The following is a 13,787-nucleotide window of genomic DNA, read 5'->3' as shown; positions in this document are numbered from 1 at the left end:
GATTCAGTAAGTATAACTTTAATATGATACTTTAAGACATAAAATAGTTTGTGTTTTTCATTGCATGTGAAAAGTATAAAAAATATGACCACATTATTCCTCTCAGAATTAAGTAAGTGAATGTAAAGAAGCAATATGCTTCAAACTGAGATTTGTGGAGGAAATTATAGCAATTTCATTAAAAGAAGATTATTAGGTATATAGCATTCAAGTATTTTACAAAGGGTAGTTATGGTTCCACGATTTTTAAAAATTATTTTTGCCCTCATTTTTTTTATTATAAGGTTGAATTTTTTAAAAATTAATTTTTGAAGTGTTTTATTTTTGTTAATTCCAATCTAATCACATAGCTCATTAAAACAGCCAGAGTTTAACAACAGGATTATCTTTCATTAGATGCATGAAGCAACCAAAGTAGTGAGTTCACATAATAAAAGCATATAATAGAGCTAAGTGCTTTTCACTTCATGCAAACATTATTCTTTCTCAAATATAGCTATTATCTTGTGTCATAATAGTGTTAAATTGTTTTATTTAGTATCTTTTCATTACTAAATATTTAGTGTCAAAAATTCAGTCTATTAAGGATGTAAAAGTACATCAGTCTGTTTTATAAATATATAGTGATTGATATTTTTATTTTACTATAGTTACTTTGCATTATTTTTTCTCACTAGAATTTTCTTGAAAAATACGTGCCAGTTAGCCTCTATGATGGCTCAAGAAAAACTCTATTACTTTCCCCATATACACAGTTTTACTCTGTATTTACTTCAAATATTTTTAAAGAGTTATAAATAATAAAATAATATTTATTTACTTCCTCTCTTACTTGAATTCTACTTAGTAGGAATATGAGGAGTTGATTATGAGGACTTGGCCAACTACAAAGCTGGGCAAGTTCCCAAGACAATCTTCAATTCTGAAACCAACTACAAGTTCCAAGAGTTGCCAAAACCACCCTCAGCTTTGATTTTCTAGAATTCCCTGAAAGCTATTATGCTTATGATTATAATTCATTACCTGAATGCTGCTGCTACTGTTTAGTCACTAAGCTATGTCCGACTGTTTAGTCACTAAATTGTGTCCGACTCGTTGCTACCCCGTGGAATAACATGCAGATTAAAATCAGCCAAGGGAAGAAGTGCATGGGGTAGAGTCCAGAAGATGTACCAAACACAGAGCTTCCATTGTTCTCTCCCCATGGAATCAAGATGCATTACTGTATCACTTTGGTGTGTGGCAGTATGCACAGAGTATTGCCAACCGGGGAGTCTTTCTTAAGCTTTGATGTCCAGAGATTTAGTTGGGGCTTAATCATATGGCATTGATTGATTGCCCAAATATAATAGTTAATCTCAATCTCTAGGTTGATGGTTACTACATGACTCAAAGCTGCTACTTGGAGAAGGAAATGGCAACCCACTCCAGTGATCTTGCCTGGAGACTCCCAGGGACAGGGGAGCCTGGTGGGCTGCCATCTATAGGGTTGCATAGAGTCGGACATGACTGAAGTGACTTAGCAGCAGCAGCAGCAGCAGCAGCAAAGCCGCTACTAGAAGTCACAATATTCATCTTTTGGCATGGCCAGCCCCTACTCTAAAATTACACAGTTGCAGCTAATGGCCACCCTAAACCACATGATTAGAATTGTTTAGTATGACCCAAGATAACCAGGCAAAGAAAGATACTAAAGTTTACCTTCCAGAAGCTGAGGCAAAGGCAAATCTCTCTTTGTAAATTTGTGATTTGCATTACAAATTTGGAATCTGTAAAGGCTAAATTATTATTATTTTTTTTGGTAGGCTTAATTCTTTACAACAGATATTGTCGTTGTTGTCTAATTGTTAAGTTGTCTGACTCTTTAGACCCCATGTACTACAGCCTGCAAGGCTCCTCTGTCCACCAGATTTTCCAGCCAAGAATAATGGAATGGGTTGCCATTTCCTTCTCCAAGGGATCTTCCAAACTCAGGAACTGAACCCATGTCTCGTGCAATATAGGCAAATTCTTTACCACTGTGCTACCAGGGAAGCCCCTATCACAGGTGGTTGTATAACTTAGAGGTGTCCATTTTCTTATATGTCAACTGCATTCTTTCCTCTATAAATTTGCATATTATTCCTAAAATGTTTATATTTACTCATGAAATTCATTTGTAAATAATTTGAAATAGAATATTAATTGACAGTTGATCTCATGAATATGGACAGCAACAGTTGTTCTTAATTCAGCTATTTTATCTTATGATCATTATCTTACCTGAAAAATCACAAGAAATTACTAAAATAATTTATAAAAACATTGTAGATAATAATTCTTTTAATTCATTTATGCAATATTTATTGGCTGAATTCCTCTTGTATGTCAGATATCACAATATGTAATTTGTATATAATAATAAATAAGTCCTAAATTCTTTCTCAAAGAATTGCAATCTAGTAGAAGAAATTAAAAGCTAAACAATTAGAGTTAGTTCAGATTAGTTCAGTCGCTCAGTCATGTCTGATTCTTTGTGACCCCATGAATTGCAGCACACCAGGCTCCCTGTCCATTCCCAACTCCCAGAGTTCACTCAGACTCACGTCCATCGAGTCAGTGATGCCATCCAGACATCTCATCCTCTGCCATCCCCTTCTCCTCCTGCCCCCAATCCCTCCCAGCATAAGAGTCTTTTCCAATGAGTCAACTCGTCGCATGAGGTGGCCAAAGTACTGGAGTTTCTGCTTCAGTATCATTCCTTCCAAAGAAATCCCAGGGCTGATCTCCTTCAGAATGGACTGGTTGGCTCTCCTTGCACTTAGAGTAGAAAGGAATAGTTACAATGAAAATATACAAGGGACAACTCCTTAACTGGCACTTTGGATTCCAGAGGAGAAAGGAGCAGCTAACAACTTGAAGCTAACCAAGTGATAGAAGTGGGAAATGAGAGAATTCAGGCAATGGAAATGATACATAAACAAAGGTCTGCAGAAAAGAGAACACATAGTAAAGTGTAAGTTACTGGGGTGCAGGAAGTGGGAAAGGAAGTAGCAAGAATGTGTACTTCATCCTGACACCAAAATAAGTCTCATCATGTGCTTACAAAATGCTGCAATTGTGATGCTGCTAAGTCACTTCAGTCGTGTCTGACTCTGTGAGATCCCATAGACTGCAGCCCACCAGGCTCCCCCATCCCTGGGATTCTCCAGGCAAGAACACTAGAGTGGGTAGCCATTTCCTTCTCCAATGCATGAAAGTGAAAAGTGAAAGTGAAGTCGCTCAGTCATGTCCGACTCTTAGCGACCCCATGGACTGCAGCCCACCAGGCTCCTGAACATGCTATCCTAACTCTGCTGCTGCTGCTGCTAAGTAGCTTCAGTCATGTCTGACTCTGTGAGACCCCATAGACGGCAGCCCAGCAGGCTCCCCCATCCCCAGGATTCTCCAGGCAAGAACACTGGAGTGGGTTGCCATTTTTGCTTGTAGCTAAAAAGTAAGTACATATTATCTCAAGATCTGATGTCGGAAGTCTTAATAAGCATGTCGACTTGTCCATTCAGATGCTGCACTTTTGGTCTTACGTTCCTGGCACTGCTGTGCTGGTCCTAGAGATACAGCACATACAGCTGTATATGAGTAACACAGGGATACAAAGCTGAATAAAATAGGAAAGACTTTTCCTTCAGGGAAACCAACTTTAATCATATAATTGTATAAATATTTTACTGAAATGAGATATATAATTGCACATTAAGTAAATTGTGCTATGGCTAAACATAACAACAGAAAGTAGAAAGACTGCCTTAGGGAAATGACTTGAACTGATTCTAGTCAGGGAGGGTAAATGTTATTTTGGTGAAGGTGGGAAGAGGGTAGGCTATAAGGGGACCACATCTAGGAGAGGAAACACTCTGGAGAACAAGAGATAAGAGATAACGAGATATATTAAACCCTAAAAAGGGAATGTTCTGGAAAGCAGAGTGTAAGTGAAACAGTGGCACTTGGTAAGCTGGAATATTGGACAGAATTTAGAGAATGGATCCAGGTTGACCATCATAACACTTACAGCTTTTATTCCAAGAAGGGGAATATTTTTAAAGGTTTTTGTTTGTTTTTATAGAAAGGGATAATTTGATCATATTTGCATTTTTAAAAGGTCACTGTGGGTGCCAAGTGGAGAAGAGAATAAATGGGACTGGGGTGGAGGTCATGACCAAATAGGATATAGTAGTTCAGTGACAGATATTAGTAGCTTGGACAAAGGCAGAGGAATGGTGATGAAGAGAAAGGGATAAATTCAGTAATTCATATGATGGAATTGAAACTGAAGAAGAGAAAGGGTTGAGAGTTTTCTCAAAATTTCTGGAAAATGTGCTCTCACAGATGATAAGAAAAGTTGAGTTTTGGGGGGCAGAAGGTCAATCATGCAAAATGAGTTTAAGAAGCAGGAACCAGCTTGAAATGGATTGAGGAGTAAGAGGTAAATAAATGGCAAAAGCTAAAAACAGAAAGTTGGGTTTTGATAATTAGGTATGGTCAGGATGCAAGCAATCCTACAAGAATTAAGCAGCTTAATGTAAGGAAAGAATAGTTGATTGTTTCTAGAGGAAACAAGAAAGAGCAGTGAGAAGTAAGCTATGGGACTGGGAACAAACACCAACAAGATGGCAGGGAACTGGGAGAAGTAAAGGTCACTGAGAAATCCTTAATAAAAGTATGACCTATAGGACTTTTAAGAACAGAAATATATATTGGATGATAATTGCTCTACTTTGTGGGATACAACCAATTCCTTGAACTTCAACTCTCCTGTAAACCTTCTGTACTAGGGGAAACATTATGTTAATAGGTTTCAAGGCAAAATAGAGAAAGGGCTGGTCCGAGGCTCCTTAGTATGGCAAAAAAAAAAAAAAAAAAAAGGACAAGAGAACAGAGGGAAAGAAGCCCCCTACCTTAGGAATGTACAGAAATCTTGAAATCTGGATTTTTACCCAATTTAGACCAGATATTTATACGGAGATAGCAGTATTCTGTTACAGTCAATTGAATCAATTTGTTCAGATTAACTAAATTCTTAATTAATCTTATTAATCAAGCAAGGATTGCAACCCAAATACTTTCTAAGACCAGCAGGAAATTTAATATGTAAAGGGCCCACTGGCAGTACCAATGGTGAAGCAGAGCATTCATTTTACATACAGTCATTAAATAGTCAAAATTTAAAATTACCAAGTATGTCATATAAAAGAAACAATGCCTTCATGAAAAACTGACTTAACCATTAGTTTTTCATCCTTTTATCTATCTGGATATCTATGATCACAATAGTAAATCAACATTTTGGATTCGTGGGAAAACCAAATATCTGTTTACAAATTGAATTTTCCATATTTGTCTTTTAAGAGGATATTTGGAGATAATGAGCATGGACTATGTTATGCTCCTCCTAACAAAAAAAAAAAGTAACTATAGTTAAATTACTTGGATGCTCTGTCTTACTTTTATCTTTAATAAAATGTACAAATTAGGACTCATCTCATAGAACTGTCCACAGAAGAGAATGGAATGAGAAAAGCTGTACAGAGGAGACTTTTGATAAATATTAGTTATTTTTAGAAATTGCATTGAAATGGTACTTTGTCATTCACAAGCAAAATTCCTTTAAGCCTTTTTCAAAAAGTATATGTTAAACACTATTCTAAGCACTGGGCATAGAGCAGTGAACAAGACAAAAATCCTTCCCCACATGGAGCTTATATTATGGCCCAAATGGAACATGTTAGTAGAATTGTCCATTTTAACATTTTCTACACACTTTCATTATCATTGTAAAATGGACTGACACATCTTGAAATTAATAATTCTTTCTAGCCAAAGAGCATGTATGTATCCACATTGATATTCAACATCAAGTTTCATCCTGTGAGTTTTCTCAAAAGAACCTCTGATTATAGGAATAATAGGATGCTAAAGACATTTCTGAAGGAGATCAGCCCTGGGATTTCTTTGGAAGGAATGATGCTAAAGCTGAACTCCAGTACTTTGGCCACCTCATGCAAAGAGCTGAGTCATTGGAAAAGACTCTTATGGTGGGAGGAATTGGGGGCAGGAGGAGAAGGGGACGACAGAGGATGAGATGGCTGGATGGCATCACTGACTTGATGGACGTGAGTCTGAGTGAACTTTGGGAGTTGGTGATGGACAGGGAGGCCTGGTGTGCTGCGATTCATGGGGTCGCAAAGAGTCAGACACGACTGAGTGACTGAACTGAACTGAACTGAAAGACATCAGAGCTAAAATGGACCTTAAGTAATTCACTCTATTTTCCACTTCAGATGCTGAAGACCAGAGGTTTAAGTAACATAAGAACACACTGTCAGCACATCCAAAAGAGATGCGTTTTAATGAAAATGGTTTCATTTTTTTTTAGGGGAAAATGTACCTCTCATATACTAAATACCACTTAATTGGTGAAAAAGTTACTGATTTAAATGACTACTATTTTTGCCTACAGCTGGATTCCAATGGGGAGCTGCTCATCCGAAATGCCCAGTTGAAACACGCTGGGAGGTACACATGCACTGCTCAGACAATTGTAGACAATTCTTCAGCCTCTGCTGACCTTGTTGTGCGAGGTAAGAGTTTCGACATTTTAGAATCATAAAACCAAAGCTATTTGACTTGCATAAATATGTATAATTTTCTGGTAACTCTGGTACGAATTCTTATATATTTAGAGTCTCGATCTTTGAGAACAGCTCTTCACCCATGCCTAAGACTGATTTATGCCAGACAAGTAGTAAACAAAACTGATTTTGTTTGTTTTACTAACTACATATCTTCTAGAAACTTATACCACATACCTCCTACTAAATATTTGTGCTTTTAAACCTAGTACTTACCAGAAGTTCTCAGTTTCTGCTAATACTTTTCGTGTTTGAACAGCATGTTTCCTTTTTTAATCTTTTATGGAAAAAAATATACTAATGATGTTTATTAGAACCTCAATTGTTTTTTTTTAATTAATTTATTTTGATTGGAAGCTAATTACTTTACAATATTGTAGTGGTTTTTGCCATACATTGACATGAATCAGCCATGGGTGTACATGTGTCCCCCATCCTGAACCCTTTTCCAACCTCCCTCCCCATCCCATCCCTCAGGGTCATCCCAGTGCACCATCCCTGAGCACCCTGTCTCATGCATGGAACCTGGGCTGTTTCACATATGATAATAAACATGTTTCAATACTATTCTGTCAAATCATCCCACCCTTGCCTTCTCCCACAGAGTCCAAAAGACTGTTCTTTACATCCGTGTCTCTTCTGCTGTCTCGCATATAGGGTCATCGTTACCATCTTTCTAAATTCCATATATATGCATTAGTATACTGTATTGTTGTTTTTCTTCTGACTTACTTCACTCTGTATAATATATAACCTCAATTGTTAACACATTTGCCGCTATCATCTTAGAATAAAAAATGATTTTACAGGTATCATGTTTCTATTTGTTGCTGATTTTCAAACCTGTGCTTTTGTTCTTATAAATGATTGAGAATGTGCTTGGATATATGCTTATTGAAAATCCCACCACTTTGCTACTGATCTCTGCTGTATAGCTGTGAGGCCAGCTCAAAACATGCCTCACTTTATTTAAAATCATTCATCTGCTCTTCACTCACTGTCTAAAGAATGAAGACCTTTCCTTTTAGCTAAGCACCTGAGAAGTTCCATACTGTGCGGTGACCTCGGCCTGTTTAGCTTTAATCTCTCACCATTCCTGCTGACCAACTAGTCCACAGAAATATCCTAAGATTTTTACCTCTGTTCCTTGGTTCACAACATTCCTTCCAAATCCTGTTTTCATTGCTTGTTGCCAAAGTCTTATCCATCCTTCAATGTGAGGTGAAAGTTGCTCAGTCAAACAGTTGGTCTGACTCTTTGCGACCCCATGGACTATACAGTCCGTGAAATTCTCCAGGCCAGAATACTGGCGTGGGTAGCCTTTCCCTTCTCCAGGGAATCTTCCCAACCCAGGGATTGAACCCAGGTCTCCCACATTGCAGGCAGATTCTTTACCAGCTGAGCCACAAGGGAAGCCCTCCATCCTTCAAAGATTGGCTCAAAAGTACAAAACTCATAAGTCATTTTTTGATGTCCCAAATATTAGCCATCTTTTCTAAACTCTATAACAATAACTATTTTCTCTAGTGAGTTTTACAGCAATTTGTACATATGAGTTATCTCCTCTACTAAGTTGTGAAATTCACATATGCATTTTTATTATTGATAATATTTAGTGAGCTGCAGAATTATATTTCACAGCTTCATAGTTCTCTTTTTCCCTTTGTCTCAATAGCATGTTAAAATTTTTATTTTTTCACACTTTTCATTACTAAAATATTTATTGACCATTTTTATTGTACTTTTCATCCATTTTTGCATAATCAGATAAATTATTAGTAAATGAGATCATACACATGGTTTGTAATATTACCCATACTAAATTCAGATCAAAAATATAATTTCACTCAATCTCATACATGTCTTGCATTTTCCTCTAGAGCAAAGGCAGTATGGAGTCCCCCATCTCACTCAGAAAATATTAAAAACACTTATTTCAGTTAAATATATTCTTCAGTAGAGTATTAGAAGTCTAGCTGAAATTTCTTCATCCAAATAACCCTAGGTATTTATTACACACAACCCTTATTGAAAATTAATTAAACTCCAAGGCTACAAAATGTTAAATAAACTTCCTATAGGTTCAATATTTCCATTAAGAGTATTTTGTTTTCTTGGACATCTGTCTGAGAGTTATCTGGGAGAGGAATTACTCACTGTTTTCAGTTGTCAGACCACTTGCTGCTAAGCCGCTTCCAAGGATAGCCTATGTTTACATTTAATTGACTTTGTTTGCATGTTAAATGATTACTACTAGCATTGCAATAGGTGTGCTAAGTCACTTCCCTTGTGTCCAACTCTTTGTGACCCTATGGACTGCAGCCTGCCACTGCACTGCAGTCTGCACTCTGCCCATGGGATTCTCCAGGCAAGTATACTGGAGTGGGTTGCCAGGCTCTCCTCCGGGGATTCTTCCTGACCCAGGGATCGAACTTGTGTCTCTTACGTCTCTTGAAATTGGCAGGCAAGTTCTTTACCACTAGCACCACCTGGGAAGCCCTATCACAATCGGGCTTATATTATAATGTATGTACATCAGTGTCTTCATATAACTTAGATGTTGTTGTTTAGTCACTAAGTCGTGCCATACTCTTTGCAGCCCCATGGATGGTAGCCCACCAGACCCCTCTGTCCATGGGATTTCCCAGACAAAGATACTAGAGTGGGTTGCCATTTCCTTCTCCAGGGCATGTTTCTAACCCAGAGATCAAACCCCTGCCTCCTGAATTGACAAGCGTATTCTTTATAGATGAGCCATCAACATTGCAGCAAACTCCTGGTATGCAGAGAGAAGAATAAGTTTTGCAGATATAGTAGAAGAATATTAATAATCTTGACCACTCATACTAAGTAATTAATAATCATCATAGTGTGTATTTTCTATGAAAGTAAAAACCAGTATAAAAATGTATAGCAGTTATTATGTGAAAATATAAGTTTTTACTTCTAAAGCCTTTTAGCTCTAAGAAAAATAACTTAAAACAATGGAAACTGAGTTCCTGCACTATAACAGAATGTTAAAAAATCTATAGCCTGGTGGGTTACAGTCCATGGGTTGCAAAGAGTCAGACACGACTGAGTGACCAAGCACAGCACAGCACAGATAGAAAGTATTTCTTCAGTTCAGTTCAGTTGCTCAGTCGTGTCCGACTCTTTGCTACCCCATGAATAGCAGCACATCAGGCCTCCCTGTCCATCACCAACTCCCGAAGTTCACTCAAACTCACATCCATCGAGTCAGTGATGCCATCCAGCCATTTCATCCTCTGTCATCCCCTTCTCCTCCTGCCCCCAATCCCTCCCACCATCAGAGCCTTTTCCAATGAGTCAACTCTTTGCATGAGGTGGCCAAAATACTGGAGTTTCAGCTTTAGCATCAGTCCTTCCAAAGAACACCCAGGACTGATCTTTAAAATGGACTGGTTGGATCTCCTTGCAGTCCAAGGACTTTCAAGAGTCTTCTCCACACCACAGTTCAAAAGCATCAATTCTTCGGCACTCAGCTTTCTTCACAGTCTTAGCACTGATAAAAGTCTAAGCTATAAGCATTCTCCAAATTTTATTATTAATAATATAAGATTTTTGCATCAATAAAAATTTGAAATTCAAATAGTCAGGTGCATTTCTGCATAGCTTGTGTCGAAAATATATGTAAAGTAAACCTTCAGATATGATTTATATATTTAATCATGGAATATAGAATTAAAGTTTTCCTTATTTCTTAAAATAATGATGAGTAATGACATAGTATGACTTTAGTAATATTGTTTACCCACCTCATTATGTTTTTTTTTATTTAGTCTAGGAAATCATAACCTGGAATCCATGGATAGGCTTCAAGTGGCCTATGGATCTCCTGAACTTAAATGGAAAATTCAATGAGTATCTAGATTGTCCTGAGAAGAGAATTTATCACTTTCATTAAATTTCCATAGCCAGCAAAGACCCAAAAGGCCACTTTTAGCTAAAAGACCAAGGAATTTAATCTATTATTCTTTTTACCCCATCTAGACAAAGATTCTCAAAAAAAGAAAACATAAGGGATTATTTTTCACATCATGCTAATAAAAAACTAATGAATTTTATGTAGTGAGGTCTAATAGCACATTTAGATTATAAATTGCTTTCAATCAGTTTTCTCTCAACTTTTCAAGAATATATCTGTCTATAAATATATTAACCATGCTATATATTAGACAATATATAAGAGCTTGCTAAATCTGAGGTAAATTAATGCTCAACAGCTTAGATGATAAAGAATCTGCCAGCAATGCAGGAGACCCTGGTTTGATCTCTTGGTCAGGAAGATCCCTTAGAGAAGGGACTGACTACCCACTCCAGCATTTTGCCAGAGGAATTCCATGGACAGAAGAGCCTGGTGGGCTACAGTCCATGGGGTCTCTGAGTTGGACACAACCAAGTGACTAATGTACACACACAGTACTAATTCACACTCAGATATCAGTGATCTGAACTGAAGTTTCTAAAATTATGAGAGTGTCAGTGCTGTGAGAGGGCCAATGAACAAATTAGAGGGGAAAGTAATTTCCTCTTATGATCATTGAGGAAAAAAATTTGACAATATATCCATCTTAGTACATAAACTATTATGCTTTATCAGAAGGGTTAAACAAAAGTAGTAATATTCAGGGATAATTTGGACAATCTGGATCTTTTAGCCTATGTTCTCTTGCAGTAAATGAATACATAGTGAAAATTTTGTATCCCCCTTATATTTTATGTGTGTGTGTGTGTGTGTGTGTGTGTGTGTGTGTGTGTGTATTTGCAAGCTTGGATGGATGGTTGTGCAGGTAAAGCCTGATGAAAGTAATTTGAATGAGTGAAAAATATATTTTAAGCTTGTGCCTTTCAGCATCATTTTTAAATTGAGTTTAGAATGGAGGCAGTGAATTAGTTAAATATGAATGTTTCTAAATATAAAACTGAAATTAAATTTAGAAAAACACATAGCTGAAGGAAAATGTAACATTAGATCTGCTTTTTTAGGACTTTTTTACCCAGAGATAACTCACTTCCCCACTTATCCATTCAATGTTTGATAGAACTGAGAAATAAAGAAGACAATAGCAACTGTTGTCAACTGAAAACAATTTATAGAAAATGGACCAATAATCAAATATAAGCCATTGTCATTTTGTAGCAGTCATAAGTGTTTACATGTAAAAACCTGTAGAACTTCAATTGCTTTACCCACTAGTTAAGTCCACAGATGCTCAAGGAAAAGAACCCATAAAAGTGATACACCTTGCCTATTTCTCCAGTTATGCAAACAATTTCAAGTTATGAGTTAGTACTGGCCGTGTAATTTTCACCTTTGATGTCCCAAACTGCCTTTTCTACTAGTTCTATCCTTTTACTTTGGAAATATTTCTCTTAGTATTCACAGCCAAGGCAAATATAAAGGAATACCATCTCTGAAATAGTGAGCATTCAACACAGCCCTTTAGGATTCCAACAAATTTAGATCAATCAAATATTGAACTATGTAAAAAATGACAAGCCATAAAAATGAATCAGGGAGGATTAAAAACAAAGCGATAAAGTCTAGAGTCTATCAGGTACTCTAATCATTAGAATAAGAATTAAAATCATCATGCCTAAATCTTTAGACAAATAAGAGAGGAAATGATAAATATGAGTTGGAAATAAGATACTATGAAATGAAGCAGTTTGGGGGAAAAAAGAACTACAAACAATAAGCAATCATTGGAAATTTAAAATAAATCATTGGATGGGTTAAATAACAATTACAGACAAATTAAGAAAAGATTAGGGACAGCATTCATAGCCGTTTTCTTCATGATAGTCCAACACTGGAAACAAATGCTCTCAAACACAAGAGTTGTTAAACAAACTGTGGTATACTAGTACTGTGGAATACTATTCAGCAATAAGAATAATAATCTATTAATCTGTGCCATTTGGATATATCTCAAGTGAAGGCTGCATGGAAAACAGCCAATTTGCATACTCTATGATTCCATTATTTAGCACTGTTGAAATGAAAATTATAGAGATGGAGACTAGATTTTCAGTTGTTGTGACTTAAAGAAATTAGAAGAAGGGGAGTAGTTGTAGCCATAAAAATGTAGTACAGGGAATCCTTATAATGAGATTGTTCTGTATCTTAACTGTGGTCATGGTCACTGAAGTCTACACGTGTGATAAAGCTAAAAGTTTCTTAGAAATAAACAAGCACACAGACACACAAACTAGTGAAATCTGTACTATAAGTTTGATGGATAGTATCAATGTCAATTTTCTGGTTGTGCTAACATATTTAGTTAGGCAAACTGCTGTGGTGAGTAAATGAATGAAGGATATTCAGGACCTTCCTTCATTAATATTCACAATTGCATGTGAATCTATTATTTCTCCAAAAATTTTTAACAAAAAAAATAAATAGACATAAAACACACTGAAAATATAAAGAACATATGTACATGTTTTCTCTTTTTTCAAAAATAGCATAATATTACTAGGAAGCATAGATCACAGCATACCCAGAAGTCATGTTTGAACAAGTGGCAGCTACTAAACTGCCTTCTGAGGAAGTTGATCCAAGCCTGGGAAGGACCGAGTGGGGCTGTAGCTTTGGGACCAGAGGTGAATTACCAAAGGCAGTAGCGGAGAATGTGTTGCCTGCTTCTTTACCCAGAACCCTCCTTCACTCTTTTCCCCTATGCATTACTGTATTCTTTTCAAATAAGTATTGGATATATTTTTAAAGAATGTCATTATGGAGGGCATCAAATTATACCATTCCAGAGTAGCCAAATGTTTAAACCTGGCCTGAGTTGGCAAGTCTCTTTTATTAATAAAGCCACACAATGCTTGTGATAGAGTGGTCTTTAAATGGTTTTCAGAAATTATTGTTCTAGAGATTTCATGGAAAATGGTTTGAAAGTCATATTGTTTTGTTTGTAGAATGGATAAAGAACATTAGAAATGTGTTTCAGAAAGATAATAAGATCCTCTTTTCCTCCAGTTTATCCTGTGCAAACCAAATGGAAGTCTCAACAAATAATTGAAAAAACACTTATGAATATTTGGCTAGAAGTCAAGGAAGGGAGCTCTGATGTAAAGATAGGAATGTTA

General features: G+C 36.5%; 1 protein-coding gene across 1 annotated transcript in view; it reads left to right on the top strand.

Annotated features, from left to right (window-relative positions):
• The window catches only part of CNTN1 (contactin 1), a 169,265-nt gene that overhangs the window by 63,838 nt on the left and 91,640 nt on the right, over positions 1-13,787 (top strand). The window contains exon 14 of the mRNA XM_068971443.1: positions 6,497-6,617. Coding sequence (XP_068827544.1) covers positions 6,497-6,617 — 121 coding nt within the window. The remainder of the gene's footprint in view (positions 1-6,496; positions 6,618-13,787) is intronic.

Source organism: Capricornis sumatraensis, chromosome 4 (assembly GCF_032405125.1).
Source record: "Capricornis sumatraensis isolate serow.1 chromosome 4, serow.2, whole genome shotgun sequence".
NCBI lineage: Eukaryota > Metazoa > Chordata > Mammalia > Artiodactyla > Bovidae > Capricornis > Capricornis sumatraensis.
Note: the sequence above shows the minus strand (reverse complement) of the source record. Positions and strands in the feature narration are given on the sequence as shown.